This window comes from Euwallacea fornicatus, chromosome 25 (genome assembly GCF_040115645.1).
Source record: "Euwallacea fornicatus isolate EFF26 chromosome 25, ASM4011564v1, whole genome shotgun sequence".
NCBI lineage: Eukaryota > Metazoa > Arthropoda > Insecta > Coleoptera > Curculionidae > Euwallacea > Euwallacea fornicatus.
In genome coordinates, this window is record NC_089565.1 from 567,883 (window position 1) to 589,059 (window position 21,177).

A 21,177-nucleotide genomic window follows, 5' to 3' on the forward strand; every position below is an offset into this window, starting at 1 on the left:
TGACCAAACGTTAAATACATTTTATTGATACTGAAGAAATATTTTATATGGGCGATAGTGTAAGTCTCTTCAATATTTAACAGTTTTACAGGTTTGGGGAGTAAAAAGGGCTGCTAGATGGGGTAAATAAAACGTGTATTTTTTGTATTTTTTTCATTCTTTTAGACTAACCTAACCTAACAGAATGCAAAATAAACGTAAAATAATTTATATTCATATATTGCAACATTTTCATTTTTTAAAAACAATATTTTTTCGTTTTTTGTTGAGCACCGTCACTTTTATGAATCTCGAACCACGTGAAATGTTCACTGTATTGACCATTAAGTGATGACTGCAAAACCTGGTTTTTTCGACAAAATCATTTGAGACGCGATTGATATTCTTCCACATAATTAGTATCAACATCAGTGACCAATTCCACAAAATTAGTATTTGAATGATTCACACTTTTGTGTATGTACGACGACACACCACCTAACTAGGACGAGTGGTCTTATGTTCTCCATTCATCCCTCCATATTTCCATTCCTGGAAGCATATACTTACTGATTTCTGTAATTTTAATTTGTGAAGAACAATTTTTTATATAAACTACAACCCCTCTTTTGGCAGTTGTATCTAACATTCCCAAAACCCTAATTTGTGCCATATTTCTTCTTTTTATTTTAAATTAATCTTTATTTTATAAAAAATAGGGTATCAACCAATCGGTCTTTCTACCTGTTTGCCATAAATTTTAGTTTAATATACATATATGGTATGTAGGCTGTTTTATCCATGCGATTTCTGTCCTCTCGGTTGTGGTTGTATGGATCATGACAGTATATATGGTAGAAAAATGATGACGGATGCGAGCCTTGTTGGAGACCTTGTTCGGGTGAAAAAGGAGATGATAGGGTGTTGTTTATGTGTACTTCTAACAGTCTATTTTCCAGTAGATTTTTGATTATGTAAAGTAAATATGTTGGTGTTTCAAGTTTCTATAGTTTGTATAGTACTTGTGATGTTCGCGGTTCAAGGGTGAAGAGAAACGACACAGTTCTCAGAGCACTTCTTTATTCTCCGTGATCCAAAAACGAAATCCCGATACAACCCGGTATCCATGCACAGAACACATCCCCTCTTCGTGAGAGAACCGATAGGATGGAGAGGCTGTCCATCTTTTTTCCCACGGATACCAAACCCCTAAATATCTTTCTTACCTACGCTAAAGGAATTTATAAACAACCCTCTCTTCCTACGTTAATCTGGGAAAGAGGTTGGTACCAAAAGCCTGTACCACTTTCAGATAATGCCAATTAATGATCTTAACATAAACAAAAAATGCGAGGGGATTCATGACAGCCTTTTTACCATTTTCTCACCCTTACAGTGGTGAGCATAAGTATGAAAACATTTATAATTTCTATTTCATATCTCATAATGTAAACATTTTTTTATCTTATGGTCATTATGCCAATAGCGCATGTCATAACACACATTATTAACACTAAAACGCGTTTATGCAATTTATTGGTAAGTTGTTTTTTTTTAATTCACCAAATGTGGTTCGAACAAAAGTATGGAAACATTTTCGTAATAACATAAAAAATATTAAAGCTTGAAAAAAATAATAAGTTCTTAACGTTATATTTAATATTTTGTAGGATAGCCTCTTGCGTCAATCACTGCTTGACATCTTCTGCCCATTGAGTCGACGAGCCTTACGCAAAAGTCAGGTGGGATTAGTGCCCATTCTTCATCCAATGCATTCCACAAATCAGCCCTGTTCTTAATACTTCTTTTCCTAATTTGTTTATCCAAATAGTTCCAAAGGTTCTCTATTGGGTTCAAATCAGGTGATTGTGAAGGCCAACTCATCATGCGGATTTGTACTGGAGAGATCTTGAAAATCCCCTGGACAATGGTGCGAATCAGTGGGTCCTGATTCCGCGGCTGGTTCTGGGGTATTTTTGTTGTATTCCGAAGGACCACTCTCGGTTTTTGTCAGGCCGAGAGAAAACTGAATTGTACTCAATTGAAAGATTTAATTACTTTATCTTTATTTATGTACTAAGTTCTTAAATTAACACACGGTTGATTGTGCCTCACTTCTCTGGGGTTACAACTGAAGTTCTTCCTTTTTCAAGTGCGGTCACCTTCCGGTATATTTTTCGTTCAGCGTCTCTTCTTCCCGTCAACCTCTTTTTCCCCCGCTCCACCCTTAGTTCGGGTGTTACTCAAGGATAACTTAAGATTTATTCCTTGTTGACATCTGGTATGTTTTGTTTCACTTGCTTGCAACCACCAGATGTTGGCTATCACCTATCGCCCGTTGGAGCGGAGTATTTTGGAAGATTCCTTTATTGTGGGCAATAAATCAAACAGACCGAGTACTTGAGTCACGTTAAGCGCTTTACCCGACCTTATGATTTGTCTTTCTGTACCCTTGTTACACAAATTAGGAATTTTCCCAAACGTCTGAATTGAATTCAGACAGGATTTTTTGTTCGGAAAACCAATTCTTCACCAAACGAGATGTGTGCTTTGGATCGTTGCCTTGTTGGAAAATCCACATCAATGGCAGTTAATCATATTCATATGGTATCAAATTAGTTTCCAATATTTGAACATACAATTGAGCATGCATTCTGCCATCAATCTTTGTCAAAGGACCCGTGCCAGACCGTCGAAAATAGCTCCATACCATCACGTTGTCACCTCTATACTTAACAGTGGGTACTAGGTACTTGGGGTCATATCTTTGACCAACAGGTCTTCTTACGTAGCCAGTAGAATCCATGCCAAACAGGTTAAATTTGCTTTCGTCACTAAAGACAATCGTAGACCATTGATTTGTTGTCCAGTCCTTATGTTCTCTAGCAAATTTTAATCTGGCTTCTCTGTGCCGTTTTGTAAGAAGAGGTTTTTTAACGGCACGCCTGCCATGAAGGTTTTCTGACAAAAGACGACGTCTAATAGTCATGTCTGACACCACTACATCCTGATGTTCTTCTTCTAGTTCCTTGTTTACATCAATAGCAGTTTTCATGGGATCACTTCTTGTCTTTCTAATGATGATTTTATCCAGTCTCCTATTTGTTTTTCGTGGTCTCTCTATTTTCAAAGCCGGATCTACAGTACCTTTTCTTAAAAATTTATTGACAATTTTGCTAGCTGTTCCTCGGTGCATGTTAAGTGACTTTGCTATGTCAATTTGTTTTATTCCTCTTTGGTATAGCAATATAATTTTTTTCTTCAAATCAAAACTGAAATATTTGCACAGGGGCATTTTAATTAATAAACGTTACTTTCACTTTTGTTGAAAGATGCGAAATAACTGCTTACTAACTTCAATGTTACACTCTGAAGCCGAATGATAAAATGTTTTCATACTTATGAAAAGGACCAAACGACTTATTCGAAAAATTCAGTTGAGGCGCAAGTAGATAAGGGTCCCAATATTTATAAACAAAATTCTTAAGGCGTTTGAGAATATACTACAACTTTATTTTATTGTTCATATGCAGTATGTTAGTAAATATTTTGGATTAAGGAAATGTTTCCATACTTATGTTCACCACTGTATCTTGGGAGGAATTCAAAGCCCGGAACCCCGTGATATCAGGTGTATAAATTAATTCACGGCCTTTTTTTAACAATTTAGATTTTTATTTCTAAAAAAAGGAATTACAATTTAATCATCAAAATATTATTATTATTATTATTATTAAAAATTAACGTGCGTCGGCAACTACAGGCCATTGGCACAGGGACGCGAGACAAAGAGTACATGTGAAGTGTTCGGGTTATGGACTGTTGTATAAATTGGTTTGTTTCAGAAATGCAATAACATTTGTCAGTATTTGATAGCTAGTAAGATTTACTCTGATGTTGTCGCTTAGGTTCTGTCGTGACCTCTCCATGGAGTAATAAGGGTATTCGGATAGGAAGTGTTTGACTGTAAGTGTTACACTGCATCATCAAAATAATTGCCCTTACTTTCAATGCATTTCTGTCATTTATCAGGTAATTTTCGAATCCCATCTCGGAAGAAAGATGGTGATTTTGATTGGATAAAATCTTCCATTGTTTGGAGGACTTCTTCGAGACATTGAAAGTGTGTATCAACCAGGTGATGTTGTAATGCTCGAAAAAGGTATTAATCAGAAGGTGCAAAATCTGGTGAATACGCAGCATGAGGGAGAACTTCCCAGCCCAACGCGGAGATAATGTCAATGGTGTCTTTTGCCGTATGTGGTCGCGCGTTGTCGTGCAACAAAATGACTCGCCTTGTTCCACTACCATTAAAAGGTCTTTTTTCCTCAATAGCGTCCCTCAATTATATTAATTGGTCTTGATAACGGTTAGCAGTAATAGTTTCTCTTGGTTTAAGTGTCTCATAATAAATTACACCTTTGGAATCCCACCAAATACTCAATAACAATTTTTTCCGTGGATGTTTGGTTCTGCAGTACTTGCTGACGGTTCTCCCGGATAATTCCACGATGTTTTTCTCTTAGGATTGTTATATAATATCCATTTTTCATCTCCAGTAACAATTTTACTTAAAATTTTTTTTTCTGAATCGCGTCAGTAGACACATTGCAATTTCGCAGCGCCGATTTTCGTTTTCTGGGCTAAGATTATGAGGTATCCAGCGACCTTCCTTTTGTATCCTTCCTAATTTTTTCAAACGTATCGAAATAGCTGGTTGAGTCATTCCGAGTGCATCAGCAAGCTCTCTTTGTGTTTGGCAGGGATTTTCATTGAGTAAGTTCTCCAACTCTTCATCATTAACCTTTTTTGGTTGACCGGGGCATATTTCATCATCAAGATCAAAATTTCCATTCCGAAACTTTTTAAACCATTTTTTACACGTACTATAAGATAAAGCATTCTCTCCCAAAGTTGAACAAATCGTGTCTTGCGCTTCTGCAGCATTTTTTAAAGTTGAAAAGTGACAAGAAGACAGTGCCTTAAGCGCTGCTTGTCAGACGACATTTGTAACGTTCTTCGTGGTTAGATTAATCAAATTAAGTGGTTTGATAGCTCACAGATGGCGCTTCAAAACGGACTATATAGTTAGAAAAAATTGTAAATTCAGAGAGGTGTTTTAACCAATTTTATCTAAGGACCGAGGATTAATTTATACACCTAATACATTCAGAACATAGACAAAAAATGCTCACATACTAGTAGTCCTTTGTGCCAGACACTGTCCAACTCCTTGTCGATGTCCATGAACAAAAATGGTGATTTTTTGCCGTTAAAGTGGGTTGTTTGTATGTTGTTAGTTAAGATGAAGGATGGGGGTATGATCGAGTCTTTTGATTTAAGTTCCAATTGGTACGTTGGTACATGATGTCTAAGCAGTTTTTGAATCTAAAATAAGTTCAAAAATTTTGCTCAACACTGGGAGTAATGTAATGGGTCGGTAGTTTTGTGTTTGTATATTGTCCAATCCGTTTTTTGGAAAGGGTATCATTATGCCCGTTTTCCATGTCTCTGATATGGTTTTAGTGGCAATACAATTGTTTAGTGCTTTTAGTATGAGTTCGTGAGTTTGTGGAATTAGGTTCTTTAATACACTGCTTTTTATGTTGTCTTTTCCCGGTGCTCTGACTTTCATATGAGCAAGTGCTTCGTTGAATTTCGTGTCGGTAATAATTTGAAGTGTAAGGTATTTTGCATTATTAAAATAATTTTCATACTAGTCGTTTATCAAACACAAGTTTTAATCGTCAAAGTTGGGATTAGTAGAAGTTGTGAACGCTCTCTGAAAATTTCTGACAAATGCCTCAGCTTTGTCCCGGTCTGTGCACTGTTCTCATTCGTATTCGTTAATGGTCAACATTATATTAGATCTGCTGGAAAGTTCTGGTCGTTTATGAAGAAGAAGAAAATTGTGTAACTTTTAATCCATTCAACAATATTTACTGTACGATATAATTTTCATTATTGTTTATGACTTATTGCCAGTGAGATGACAATTTGTAAATTCTATTTTTGAAGAACGCCTCGTCTTCGGAGACGAAAACTCAAGAAGTGCTGTTTTGACATCTTGTTCATTTTTGAACTTTCTTCCCACCAAAAAATTTTGCAAAGAGAGGAACAAGTGAAAATCAAAGGGTGTAAGGTCTGGGGAGTATGGTGGATGCGAGAGAATTTCCTAGCCTAGCTTTGCGATTTTCTTGCGAAAGCAGCATGTGGTCTGGCATTGTCGTAGTACAAAATGATTTGCTTTCTGTTGAACATCTCCATCATCCATCTTTTCTCGGAGTACTTTCTTTAAGTCATCCATTTGCCAGCAGTATTTCTCCGAATTGAGCTTTTCGTTGGGTTTCAAAAGCTCTTAATGGATTGGTTCTTGGATGTCTCACCATATCTACAGCATTGTCTTTTTAAGGCTCAATCCAGGTTTAAGAGTAGAGGGGGTAAGTTGTCTGGGATTGCAGTACGCTCTTTTCCATACAATGTTTTCATATATAATCCACTTTTCATCACCAGTTATGATACGGTGCACTTTTGTTCCGAGCAAGCACAGATGTACATATGACGATGCGATCCTGCAAATTTTTCTCACTTAACTCATGAGGCACTTATCTGGAATATTTATAGATCAATTCTAGCTTTCGAATATGGTCCGAAATGGTTTGTTGAGCTGAGTTAAGTTTCTCTGCGATCTTCGATGTTGTTAGAAAAGGATCTTGGCGTATCATGGTCTTTGCAATATCGTCATCAATTGGAGATGGCCATCCAGAGCGTGCCTTATCACTAAGATCGAAATGACCTGCTTTTGAACCATCTCCTACATATTCTTTCTGAAACAGCATCTCTCTCAAAATCTTTCACTAAATTTCGACATGCTCCAGTAGCATTTTTACCCTGTTGGAATTCATACAACATACAATGCCTCAAATGAACTTTATTAGTACTCATGTTTCCACGATCACATCTAACTTAATAATGACCTGAGATATCTTTTCTGTAGTTCATTTTAAAGGAAACATGTATGTATATGCAGTTATAAAGAAACACAGCCAAATATGGCTCAAAAAAGTATGCGCATACATGTTTGAACTTGAAACGAAATTATCGGACAGAACTTTCCGGTAGACTTAATATTTTTTCTTGGTAATCACATTTTCATCTATTTGAACAACATGGCCAACACCACCTAAAAGAAATAGTTTTGAAATTTTCAACAGTTTTCAGGATGCAATCTTCCGAAATATTTTATATTGTTGACAAATAGAATTTTTTTCGGATATACATAAGTAAGGTGCTGAACTACTCAAAATCGGAGTCACACAGCTCCAGAAATACAATAATTATATCACTTTTCGGGCAGAAAGACGTATTTGTTGAAAAAAGTGAGTATTAAAATACTGTTACGAGTTTTACAACGACAATAGAAAAATACTTCATCTTAAACATCTCTTTCACACCTAACAGTGTAGTCTAACATAACATCAGCACATAGTTTTGTTACATCTCAATTGACATCTTACAACTCCAATTTCTCGTAAAACTCTCACAATTCTCACGTTCTCACTTTGACTCTTTCCAACCTGCCACCTAACAATCAAGTGATTTCTATGTAGCAAAAGTTTTTCTTTAAACAAAAGATGAGATAAACGGGTTTTTCGTAATGCTTACGTCAAAAACAAACATTTCAAAATACGTTTTTTTCGGAAATACAACACGATCGAGGTAAAATAAACTTTGAATTTATATAAATAAATGACAAACATAAACAATACCAAAAACAATTATAATAGTGGGTTACCCCTCCATTAGCGTCAATGACGTCTTGTGGCCTTCGGCCCATTGAACCTACAAGGTTTTGTCACAAACGATGAACCTTTAACCGAATTCCAGATTTGGTTTTAATGTGCTACCAAATTTTCGATAGGGCATTGATTATTATTATGTCACCTTTGAACCATCAGACCTCATACATTTTCAATGGGGTTTAGGTCTGGTAAATATGCAGGCCAGGGAAGATTATTTATGTTTGGATGCTCGTGACACCAGTCTCTCATGATGTTTGCGCGATGTATCATACAGCTATCATCAACATCATTGACGACAGGTATTTTTGCTACCACATACAAAGTACGAACAAAAGGAAACATAACTTTGTTCAGCATCCGAAAATGCTTGATAGTGTTGCCCTTGTTTCAAAAATTGCCAGTTTTCCATGACCTGCAGCAGATATTCGTCCATAGAGGTTAACCCATGTTTGATCGCACTTTCTGTTCGATAAAATATAGCATTCATCGTACCGAATATTATGATGTAGTTTGTCATTTTCGCTGGACAAAAAACTTTTTTTGGCGGTAAAAGTAGTATTTACCCAATTGAACTTTAAATACTCTTGGGCAAATGCTAAACGGGTGTGTTTATATTACTCTGTTTGAGCAAGTTTCGTTGCTGGTCGCCGATTATGAAGACCCTCTTTATAAAGAGTCCTTCGGATGGTGTCCATATTTACGTCCCAACATACAGTATACTAGGATGTTCGTAGTAAACCACATTCTTGCAAATCGGCAACTAGTTGTTGTCGCTGGTCCTTCAATAATGTGAAAGATCTATCAGGCCTGAATTGCGGGTCTGCGAAACCCTCGGCCCCATGACGAATAATTCAGTAATGAATAGTTTCCCTCTGGAACGAGATTCAAACTGGATCGGCGCTAAAAAAATTTATAAACCTTCAAATTTTGGGTTTCTTAACAGCAACCCTTATATCGCACAGTCACCGTCTCACAATCATTTCGCTCAACTCAAAATGAAATTCTGCCCAGAAGTAACCGAACATAACCAAAAAAAAAACACCCCCAAATTTAAGATAGTAATAGAGCCACTTTATAATATCATAATATTCACTTCACGGCTAATTTCAGCAATGTTGAGCTCTTGTCAGTGCAAAAGCACTATATCGTTTTTAGTACTATTGCTCAGATTTATAGCAATTTCAGTACAGCGACGAATTGAGAAAATACCAAAAAATAAAATTGACTCACTGAGTTGACTCAGTAATGTTTGTGTTGCAAAATATTCATGGATAAACAGAAAAAAAAAATTCAACCAAAAATAATTCGGCTTCAGTGTGACAAAACAGTGTTACCCAACCCAGAGTAAGGCAAGCGATTTTGATTTCAAACAGGTTAGCCAATTTTATGAGGGATATACATACATTTATTTTAAAAATATATATTTGTAATTTTAAATAACCGAAAAAACCATCACAAAATTTTTGAAAAAGTTGAATTTTTACGCTTTACATCTTAGTGACAAAGATAAAAAAAATGCTAGTTTCAAATATTTAGGAATCAATTTGTATGCATCCACCCTTGCGCTGTACCATTTTAACAAACCAAAAGGAACAAACCAATGGAACCGATAAAATTTTGTAATAACTATTACCTTTTTAATAATAATGAAATTCGATGAAGTTCTGTACCAGCGGTTTTTTGTCCAAGTTTGCCTTTTCCCTAATTTTTCAGAAAACGTAGTAGAAAGGTTAAGTCTACATAAATATATACAGTATGACCCATTGGTTTTGGGATCAGCCTGTAAAAAGTTTATTAATTGTGCGATTTAGCCCGATTTTTTTTAAATTATAGAGCTTGGTAAACTGCACATTTTCAGCAAAAATGACCTGGTGGACATAAAATTGAAGGCCTACTATAACAGTTTCTAGGAGCAAAATTTTAATAAATCATATTAGCTATTTTTTTGGGAAAAATCTGTACACGCCCCTGGATTAACCACCCCTCAAAATGGGCTTGCACAAAATTTTATCAAAACATTTTAAGTAATAACGATTTTTTAGAAGAATTAAAATTCACAATAGATACTTATTTTCGAAAATTTATAGTTCATAACAACTTAGTTATGATCTTCGGCGTATACAGAACAAAAAAAACAAAAAAAAATGAAATTTACATCTCAAAAAACAATGAAATTTTTTTAACTTCTACCAAGCGAGCATTTTCTCCAAACTTCTCGTTCTTTTTGTGTATGTTTAAAATTACATTTCGTATTTTCTGTGGAGTAATTTTCACACAGGTACGGATTATTTAATTTTGTAATTCTTTTAAATTTTTGGATCTTGAATTGTACATTTTTTCTTTAAATAAACCCCAAAGAAAAAAATCTAACGGAGTTAAGTCCGGGAATCTCGGTGGCCACTTACGGAAAGGATTGTTTCGCCCTATCCAATAGTTTTCAAAATTTTCATTTAGCCAATTTCTTATCAAACGAGCATTATGAAGAGGACTACTATCTAAATGTAACTTTAAATTAAGACGATATCTTAATAGTAAATCATCTAATGCGTTCCTAAACTCATTTTCAGATAAATTAAAAAAACCTAACGGCATTCAAATTATCGTCCAAGCAAAAGGGACCAATCGTTATGTCGTATGGTATTCCACACCAAACGTAATTTTTTTGAGAATATTGTATTCTGTCATTTATGATGAATTCTGGATTTTGAGCTGACCAGTTACGACAATTTTGACTCGAAACCACCCCATTTGTGGTAAAGGTGGTTTCGTCGGTGAACAAAATCTCGTTTAAAAAGTTACCATTGTTTAGATATTCTCCTTGAAGCTAATAGTAAAATTCTAATCTTATTTCTTTATGTTCTAGTTCTAACGTATGGAAAAGTTTTGGCTTAAACGTTTTTATTTTGCTTTGTCTCAGACATCTTATACTTTCTCTAGGTATACTAAGGTCCAAAGTGGTCATTCCAATACTATTTTGGGGATTGTCGTTAAAATATTGCAAAATTTGGTAGTTATTTGAAGAAAAAGTCCATGACGTCCATTTTGCCTTGTTACTTCGACTTACTGGTCTACCTGGATGTCTGATTCTGTTGATTTCTGCATTCTGCCGCAGTTTCTGCTGCCGAGCGCACGTTGCCGCCAACAAGACGAACAATTTCTGTTTCTTCTCTTACACTTAAATTTTCCATAATTATAATGATTAATAATTTAATTTCTATTAAGTTCAAGCAAGTTCTAACATCAATGTAGACTTCATTTGTTTAACAGTTAAACACTTCACTTGTTCTCCATAGCCGACTATGAATTTTTGAAAACAAATAAGTACTGAGGGCGCATTTTTAATTCTATTACAAAATCGTTATTACTCAAAATGTTTCATTAAAATTTTATACAGGCCCGTTTTGAGAGGTGGTCGATCCAGTGGCGTGCACAGATTTTTTATTTAAAAAAACACTAATATGATTTATTAAAATTTTGCTCCTAGAAACTGTCATAATAGGCCTTTAATTTCGTATCAACCAGGCTGATTTTTGCTGAAAATGTACAGTTTACAAGCTCCATAATTGAAAAAAAAATCCGGACTAAATTGCACAATCAATAAACTATTTACAGACCGACCCCAAAACAAATGGGTCACACGGTATATTAAAATAGGACAGGTAAAAAATCTAATCAATGGCTTTTTATATGAATATTTAAAGTTATTCCACAGACCTTTCAATTTTACAATTTGTAGTTTGGCCCAGAAATTAACCAGACCGGATCGATAACTGTAGTCAAACTATATTTAATTTAAAATAACTTTTTTGCGTCCCTACAATTTAGTATATTTATCATTTTCATATTTAATAAGTCCTTTGTTTCTAAAAATATTGATTCATGTCATGTGTAACATTTGTTTGAATCACAATTTACTGAAGACAATTGGAGGATGACAGTTTGTACATAATTAGCGGTATAATTTAAATTAAAATAAATTATGTTAAAATTAAAGAGAAAGTAAAAAAGAATGAAACTTGGGCAAGGCTTCCTTGAAGAAAACTTTACGGAATATTTGTATTTGAAGCACTTAAAAAATATATGATAGAAACACTCATCATCCAGTCTTTAGAAAACGAAATTAAGAAATTTTTTAAAATTTTATTTTATTTTTTATAAGTTACAATCTGTCCCAATTTAGATTACATGGGCAATAAGCAACTATTCTTACAGAAAAGGAAAAGTGAAACTAGAAAGTAAAAATGAAAAGAAAAGGAGGGGTTAAAGGGTGACTGACATCTCAGTCCCTTCCTTAATAGAGGTCGAATCTGTCGCCAAGCCCCAGTGGATTATGTCTGTTCAATCGACTGGTATATCTAGAGGGATCCAGGAGATTCACCGCGAGGTGGTTGGAGTGATTGTTTAATCGGATCATGTACCCTCTGGCACATATCTGGATTTTCCCTCTTAAGGTTACTATTTTGAGGTCGTTATGCAGAGTAACGTTACTCATGTACCAGGGCGCACCCGCTAGCATGCGTAGTCTTTGCTTGGAATCGCTGTAGAATCTCGATGTTAGAGTTGCTAGCAGTACCCCAGAGCTGGATACCATAAGTCCAAACTGGCTTAATAATGTTTTTATAAACTAGAACTTTGTTGTGATCGGTAACCCATAATCCAGGCCAGACTCCTACCAATGCCATTGAGTTGACCCCTCTTGGCTTGGATGTGTTTTTTCCACGTCATTCTCTGGTCTAGGTGCATTCCCAGATATTTCACAGTTTCAGCATGCGGGATTGGCTTGTTGAAAATGTTCATCAGTTGGCAAGTTTCTCTTCTCAGAGTGAACGTTACATGCGTCGACTTGTCTTGATTTACTCGAATTTTCCATCTGTTCAGCCTCTCCTCCAGGAGATGAAGATATTCCTGGGTTTTGACTGTTGCAGTGTGAGAATCTCTGTTTAAGAAAATGAAATTCCACTTCTTTGGGCATATCGAGAAAATACAAACACTGTGTGAAGAAGAGTTTACAACGATATGATCTCTTTAAGGGTTGAACATTTTACGCAATAACGATATTCTGCAGAGATTTATGAACAATGGCTGTTCACGACTGTTGAAAAATGTCCAATAATAACGTCGAATTTCTTTAGAAGTTCAAATGGAGGATATCAATTTTGACTTACAATTTTAAAAATTTTAAAAAGTTCAATAACCAGTGTGTTTGTCGAATTTTTCGGTATACTGGCTTTTTTAAAGTATTGTCAGAATGGAACGCATTTATGTAGCTTTTAATTAATTTGATTTGTTTATTTCTGAAAAACTAGGGTCTTTATTTAAAAATCACGAAAGGGATATTTTGCAAATGTGTCACTTCTTCTATAACATACAAAAAGGAAGTTCTCTTCGATAGAAAAACCGCCACAGAGTAATTTTTTAAATTTTGTAAACCAATTGTTGAATGTGTGAACCCCGTTCAATTTTAACATTTGTTGCTTTTAAAAAATAAGTTTTTGAAAATACCCCCACCGCACATCATCTGCTATTTAGAAAAACTCCTGATGTTTCCTGTAACACTTCTGAAAGTCTGCGAGGTGTCGATTTCTACTAATACTTTTTAACGCTAAATGTTTCTCACAAATGGTTTCAATTTTAAAATGAATTAAATTGTTCTGTGTACAGGGTGGGGTAGTATAACTCGTTTATTTAGAAATTAAATTTAAAAAAATGCATATATCCACATATAAAATTCTTTAAACAACATCAAGTACAACATTAAAATTTTATGTTTATTTATGTTTTGTTAAAATGATGTCAGGTAGCTAGCATTCATTATTCTCAATGCACTATGTTAATTGAATTCAGGGGTTTCGTCCAACTCTTTTTAGCATATCGACAGGTATATTGGTGACAGCTCGACAATTTTTTTTTCAGGTGAGCCAGAGTCCTGGATTAATCGCATTAAATAAGTGATTTTTGATAGCCCCCCAAAAAATAGTCCCAAGGGGCTAAATCAGGCTTCGTGCTGACCAGTGCAGATCACCCATCAAAGGGATGAGGCGTCCTAGAAACTGTTACGCATAACAGTTATTGACAATCGTGCTCTCTATGCCGTGGCACCGTCCTGCTGGAGCCATACATCTTCCACATTCATCTCGTTGAGTGCTTGCAGAAAAAATTGCAGAATCATGTGGACAAAACGATCAGAAGTCATCGACACTGTCCTTTCATTTCATTCAAAAAACTATTGATCATTTAGTTTCCCTTAAGTTGTTTACCTATAAAATAACAAACTGTCGCCCGAAAATGCCTCTAACAGGCGCAATATTGAAATGGATATGGAATTCCCGTTGTGTGGCGTTCATTGAGCGAGCGTTAGAAACGTATATCGCAATAGTGAAAACGCACTCTAACGTTGTTTACTCTATAATACTAACTAAACCAAGCGTAATTATTACTTTACATCCTACCCTCTCAAATATGGCTCTTCTCACCCTCTTCAGAGGAACCATCCCTTCAGAGCGCCAAATTGAAATAAGCTTGTTACTTCGATCAACTCTGTAGATGTTGTAAAAGTAAAGGAGATGGAAACTTAACTCCAAATTATCTCTTCTAAAGCTATAGTTGACCATCGTGATATTGCTCCACAGCACTTTCTCTCTGATCTTACTCTTCAGAGGCTTCTTATGCAAATTTCCGGCCCTCTCTAACTGCTCTTGTTTTTTCATATTAAACTGGAAATCGCGAGATCGTAAAGAAGTTGACCATAAATCTCATAGCTGGCTCCTTCAAAGTACTAATACACTTCTAGGTTTAAATTTTCGGGATCATTTTCAATGATTTATTTTGTTTCCTTGTCTACCCCAATGTCATTAACGGATGAGGTTAATTGGAGTTGGAAGTTAGCTGATTGCAAAGCTTCTGTCCAAGTATTCTTTGAGCCATTTTCAATAACACTTTTAACAGAAGAAGGAAGTTCTTGGACTTCTTGTCGTCTTAACGCTGTAATATCACGAAATAGCAGTTCAATGTAATGTAGGGGATCCCGGCCTCCAATGAGTTATGGTTGCATTATTTTTGGCTTCTGAAGAATCAGTCCTTAAGTAAATTAAAAAATCATTATTAAAGTGATTTTCAGTTTTAACTATAAAGGAAGCATATCTCATAACATTTATCTTTGAAACAAGCAACCGGTTGTTCAAGATTGGCACAAGAATAAGGAGGCCAATCAATGTGTCAAATTTCGAGAATTAAGCTAAATTGCACCATCTTCAGAATCTTCTTTCTCTAGGATTCATAATAGACTCTTAAATATCTATTGTCTATGCAACTACGCCTCGAAAGTTCTTTTGTAGATAAGAAAGATTTCTGAGTTCTAATATGAAATTGTGAAAATGGAAAAATCCTAGATTGTATGATATTTTAGCAAGAATCAGGAACTTTAATATAAAAAATACCGACTATACATTTCTAGAATTGGATGAAAATAGCTACAGAATCAAATTTATTAACACTATTGTACTCGTATATGAATTATGTTTGTTATCTCTGAAATGTAGAAATTAACTGTTGATATTTGATGATAGAAAATTTAGTTTATATTGCTTTACCCAAAAGACAAGCAGGAAGTTTTAAATTACATATAAAATAGGTAAGTTGTATAGTGGATGAGTAAGCCATATAAAACTTGCAACGGGATACGGAAAAAAACAGTTTGTAATCATTTTTCACTTTTTATTGTAATTTAAAGACAATGTATATTTTATTTTCTTATTTCTTATATTTATTAAGCTATGTTATCTTCCTAGTCGTATAAGTGGAAAACTATTTAGATCAGGCAATAATGTTATTTTTTATATAAAAATGTAAAATTATATGTAAAAATGACAAAACTTATTTGAATTAAAATACTTAATAAAAATGTGTTTCAATTTATACTCTGTAGTAGAAAATTATTATTCCTAGTTCCGACAACGGCCTTCGTGTGTGGAAAAGAATAATTTTCCAAAATTGTTTGGAAAGTAAGTATAGTTCAGATTCATTATTAAAATTTACCCCAAAAATATTAATTTGTGCTTAATAAAAAATTTTGACGATTATTATTAACATTTATAAGTGAAATTAATACTTATTAGAAGTAAAAATAACTGAAGGATATACGGTGAAAGCTCCCATAAGCGGGCAGTAGCGGTTCCAGCTTCTTTGCCCGTTTAAGAGAAAATTTCATTAAATAGAACTGAATTTTTTTTCTATTCACAAAGAAAAATAATATAATATATACAATACATATACAGTCAGTCACAAAAGTGTTGGTACATCATCCAAATTTCTCATTTGAGGGGCTTTTGGGAATTTCAACTGAAAACTGACATCTAACATGTGAAATGGTCTAAATTATCTCTTTTATTGTTATTTAATTACTAAACATAAAATTAGAATTCATATATTTGGAAGAAAAGATGAAAATTAACAAAATTTCATTTCTAACAGGACGCAAAAGTATTCGTATAGCTACTAATTTTCCGATATAATGGAAATATACCAACGTAATAAAAAAAAAGCGATGCAACGTATAACACGATCCAAATGTAAAATATCTTTACAATAATCAAAAAATATAAGAAAAATTCAGTTTTAAAGAGCTCACACAAGTGATCGTAGGACCTCCATTACTTAAAATCACGTCATTAAGCCTTCTAGGCATGGAAAGGACTAAGTTAGCAGTAACTTCCGGGGAAATTTTCAGCTATTCTTCTTGTAAAACAAGTTTAAAAGTTTCCCGACTTGTAATCCTCCTTTGATTTTCGGGAGACCGGATTTTTCTCTCCAAGTCATCCCAGGGATGCTCAATAAGATTTAAATCAGGCGACTGGGGCAGATGGTCAAGAAGTTTTGGTACATTATACGCTATCCACATTTTAACATGCGCGCAATGCTTTGGATCATTGTCTTGTTGAAAAATCCAATTTTGCAACCCCAACTTTTCAACGCATGATAGTATATTAGCCTTTTGTACGTTTTCAATTTCGCAAAACTGTTAAAGATAGATACATGAGTACATCAACCCAATAAGTATACGAATTTTTTTTTGACCTATTGTATATCGTGCGACTCTAAACTATCCGTGCCCCCTTCGTACCTACTTCCGTAAACTTTTTAACAAATAATAATTTTTTCAAAAATTGAAAATTAACATTAAATAGGACAAAAAATGCTATCTTTTAACGTTTCTTTATTTTTTTCAATATTGTTTATGTCACCGGTAAGACAAAATGGACGATTTTCCTGAAATATGGGTCAAATAACACATTAAATTAAGTCTTTCAAAACTACACTTAATGCGGTTAAAAATCTATTAATAAGTTTTTAAAAAAATCAGCATTAAATTTTGTTTTCCTTCTTAACACAAACTCAGTTTATTAGTATGTGAACATGGAAAAAACTTGTTTATTGACAGGACAAGGATTTGTTTTCTATTTTGTGCTTATAAATAGTCTTTGGTTATTTTAATTAACTAATATTTTTTAATTTAATTTTGTTTTTTTAACTACAGACAGTTTGTGAGCATAAAATAAAAAAACTCTTCTTATTAAGAAATAAGTGTTTTCATTGCTTACATACTACTTAACTCAGTTTGTATCGAATTTTTTACGTAATTTATAGCTGTTTTTCTCACGATCGGTTTTTAATCTCATTACATTGTTGAATGTCGTTTTGAAAGATTTTTAATTCCAGGTGTTATTTGGTTCACATTTCCATTTAAAAAAATCGGCCATTTTATCCTACCGGTAACGTAGACAACGTTTTAAAAAATAAACGTTAAAAGATAATAACTTTTGTACTATTTAAGGCTGCCTTTCAATAAAAAAAATATATTTTTTATTAAAAAGTTAACAGAGAAAAGGAGGGCAATTTAAAGCCGCGTGGTATAAATATGTTGTTGGTTTCAAAAATTAGAACCGGGAAGACAAGTACGTTTCTGACGTCATAGCTTTAAAGTAATCGTTCGGCACTATTTCGGTTCTGGTTAGTTCAGATACTGACGAAAGATTTATTTCAGAGTGACGATTGAAAGTGTCATAAGTGTCAACTGTCATCAGTGAACAGTTCGATGTGTTTTATTGAAAATTACAGTTAGGTTGACAACAAAACACGTACAATCTTTTTATTGTCATAGTTTAAAAAAAAAAAAAAATTCATGTATTTACCCAATTTTCTAAGTCTTAATCGTAAAAAACACTTAACTTATTTAAGAGTAATTAATGGTTACAGTGTGGTTACGTTGCTGCACTAGGTTAAATTTGTCAGTACTTGGGCGCTTACAAGCCTACAAAAAATCCTTACAACCTACATGAATGATAGCCAAATTTATTTGTTAAAATTTGGGTCGAAGCCCAACAACTAGACCTAATGGTAACATGACATTCATTGTACTCCAATACCTACAACAACAATGTGGATTCTCTTACTATCTATGTGTGTTTTTACATCTTTAGTGGTGTCACTAATATTCTGTGTCTGTTGGAAGCACAAGACGCCAAAGTAAGTACCACCCACACTTTGTTTGTTTTATTTCATAAGTACTTGTGAAATTAAGAATATAGTTTTTATTATAACTACTTTTTATTATTTTGTAAGACTCCCTTCAATGCTAAAGGGCTTGTTCATATTTGATTAGGTGACAAATTTGGTTCTCTAAGATTTCTCAAATCAACTATCATACTGGTAAAATTCTATTATTTGCTGCTAAAATCTGTCAAGTCTAAAACCAATTAAAATTGGCTAAATGTAAGATTAATGTTTGCCTTTACCTTTAGTGTTCAGGTTCATAAAAATAAATATATGAAAAAATCCTCCTTACTGGTTCATTTAGTTGTAGTAATACTTATTTTACAACTTAATTTTATTTGTCGAGTTTTATTCACAGTTAATTTGTAACATTTTTAGCAAACTATCACATCTGTCCGTAACTGGCTGGACTAATTTTAAAACTATATTTTTTCATTGGGGGTAAAAGATGTGTTAATTTTAACCACTTTTTTTAAGATGTTAAGTGTAACACTTCAAATGAAATATAGTATTTAAGAAATTTCAAAGTTAGATTTTTACATCTGACATTCCTGTTTAGGGACTCATGCAAGGAATTAATGTGTTAGGTAAAATCTTCTGGCATCAATAGGTTAAGGTTTGTTAGAGAGCTATTTTTGCTGCCTACCACAATTTTTTTTTATCAGTGTCATGTCAGTTTCAATCATAATATTCTGCTTACTTGCATTTGATGGCCCGTTAATTTCCTTGGGGTTCTGGCTACAGTATTGTAGTTGTCATTATTCCCCACCTCTCTCCCATCACTGTAAATTTAAATCAATGATTGTTGTCCATAAGCTAAATCAGGTTTTACTGTCAATTTAGTACAAATTGCAGCATGAGCACTAAAAAAATTACAAATGAATAACTTGAATAAAACTTCATTATAGATCATATTATATCCCATATTTTAAGTTTGATTTCATACTGGCTTCTTACTATTTTAACTTTTATGACTGAAGTAAAATACCTTAATGCTCTGTTTAAAGGTATTTAAATGTCCGGTGGTCAATATTCAATTGTAGTTAACTTATAGGAAATACAGTATAACTTGCTTAATATGAACACTCAACGATTTACTCGCTATAAATGATAGCTCGTTGTATCAGGTCCATTGTATTTCTAATATACTTGTATATATGTAGACTTATACAGTAGTGGTAAAAAATAGAGCAACTTTTTTATTTTCATCATATATTTTCAATCTTAATAAATTTGATGTTCTAATTATTCTGATATTTTTACCCTTGATATGTATTATTATTACTAAAAAAATATTTTCAATAATCTCATAATAAAAAATTTTATTAAAGAAAATCACTTTTTGGTTGGCAAAGAGTAGAGCAATAGTAAAAAACTTTTAATTATTAGTTAATTTTACAAATCTTTTTTTGTAATAATTTTATTGTTTAATACTTAGCTAAGTATCTTTTCTTTTTTATTATGTGGTGGCAGTGATTTTAAGCGATTTGATTAGTTTGCCAATAATAGGTGTATCCATATTTGCCCATTCTTTTTTGAGGGTAGAGAAAAGATCTTTATGTTTGGAGTATGACCTTCCTCTAATTTTGCAGTCTAAGATCTCCTATAATATTTTAATCGGATTTAACTCGGATAAAAACTAGTGATGTGCTATTTCTACCTTATGAATGATTGACTATGACTCTGACTGACCCATACAAATATAATATATTAATTTTTTTATATATCATTTTGAGAAATATGTATAATTTTCTTTTTAATTAAAAAAAGTGGATTATTTCTTATACTAAAATATGTCATCGACAAAATTGAAAATATAATGGAAACCTATCTGAATATAATTATATGAAATAAGAAAAATAATACTTTTTTAATTCTATATTTTTTATTGCAATTTTTTAATTTAGCATTTTAATTTATGAAACAGAAAATATTTTGTATCAAAATTTAACATATATGAGAAAACGAGAATGCGGAAACTAAGTCTTAAAACTTAGGAAATAGAGTAAATACAAAACGAAAAATTGACTTATAAATGGGGTAATGTTGAAATTACTCTTTTGCATAATTTGCACATATTTTTTCCACACATGGCAAACAGAGAGGTTTGTTACATATTACACATCTTAAATTTGTTTTTCTGTTATTTTGGTAACTGCAAATAAGGCACCGCTTTTTCTTGGATAGCTCAGTGTTAAAGGATTTCGGTAAAGGAATAGGCTTGCCTAAAATTTTTGAACGTCCATTTCTTATTTCACTAGGAAGCCTTATATAGATCAGTCTTCTATTTAGATGAGGTGACACCAATTCCTAAGCTACTTGCTTGACAAATCGGAATCTGGAAACACTTTAATTTTGGGAGTTTGACTGAAATATTACAAATTAATTCACTGATGTTATATTTTTAAGAGCATAAAATACTGTAATAGATCACCTTCTTGTTCTTCTGTTAGTGTAATACATTGCACATTTTTGTGCAATGAATCACTGCTTCTCTTTGTGGAGTTAAAAAATACAATGGTCTTCGGTTTTCCAGTTTCTGGATTAGTATATTGTTTATGATGTTGTGACGAAATCATTATAACGATTTTATTTTTTTTAGAGGCATATGATAATAGCGTCATTTCTCTGGTGAAACTGTACACTGATGATCCAACCTTCCTTCTATTTGTTGGAAAAAATTTTTGAGGAATTTTTTTTTTGTTCCTTTTCATTGTCCCTACGTAAGTTAGGCCTCATTTCTTCAGTTCCTGAACTATTTCTTTTGAAAAAAACCAATTATCAACTATAACATTGCGTTTCGTATTTAGAATAGGACGACCATGACATATAACAGGCTGAGTGGGGA

General features: G+C 33.4%; 1 protein-coding gene and 1 long non-coding RNA gene across 6 annotated transcripts in view; both read left to right on the forward strand.

The window, feature by feature from the left end:
• Positions 1-15,632, forward strand: part of LOC136346971 (uncharacterized) — a 33,826-nt gene extending 18,194 nt beyond the window's left edge. Inside the window, exon 5 of one of the 2 annotated variants that reach the window (XR_010733399.1) lies at positions 13,744-15,632. This is a non-coding gene — a long non-coding RNA (uncharacterized lncRNA). Of the gene's footprint in view, positions 1-13,694 lie in introns of both variants that reach the window. The other variant, XR_010733398.1, reaches the window with a different exon arrangement.
• A 2,224-nt stretch (positions 15,633-17,856) lies between these two features.
• Positions 17,857-21,177, forward strand: part of LOC136346943 (uncharacterized) — a 29,766-nt gene continuing 26,445 nt past the window's right edge. For 3 of the 4 annotated variants that reach the window (XM_066296508.1, XM_066296509.1, XM_066296510.1), the window contains exon 1: positions 17,860-18,302. In XM_066296508.1, the coding sequence (XP_066152605.1) occupies positions 18,214-18,302 (89 nt within the window). In that variant the 5' untranslated portion in view covers positions 17,860-18,213. Of the gene's footprint in view, positions 18,303-21,177 lie in introns of all 4 variants that reach the window. The other variant, XM_066296507.1, reaches the window with a different exon arrangement.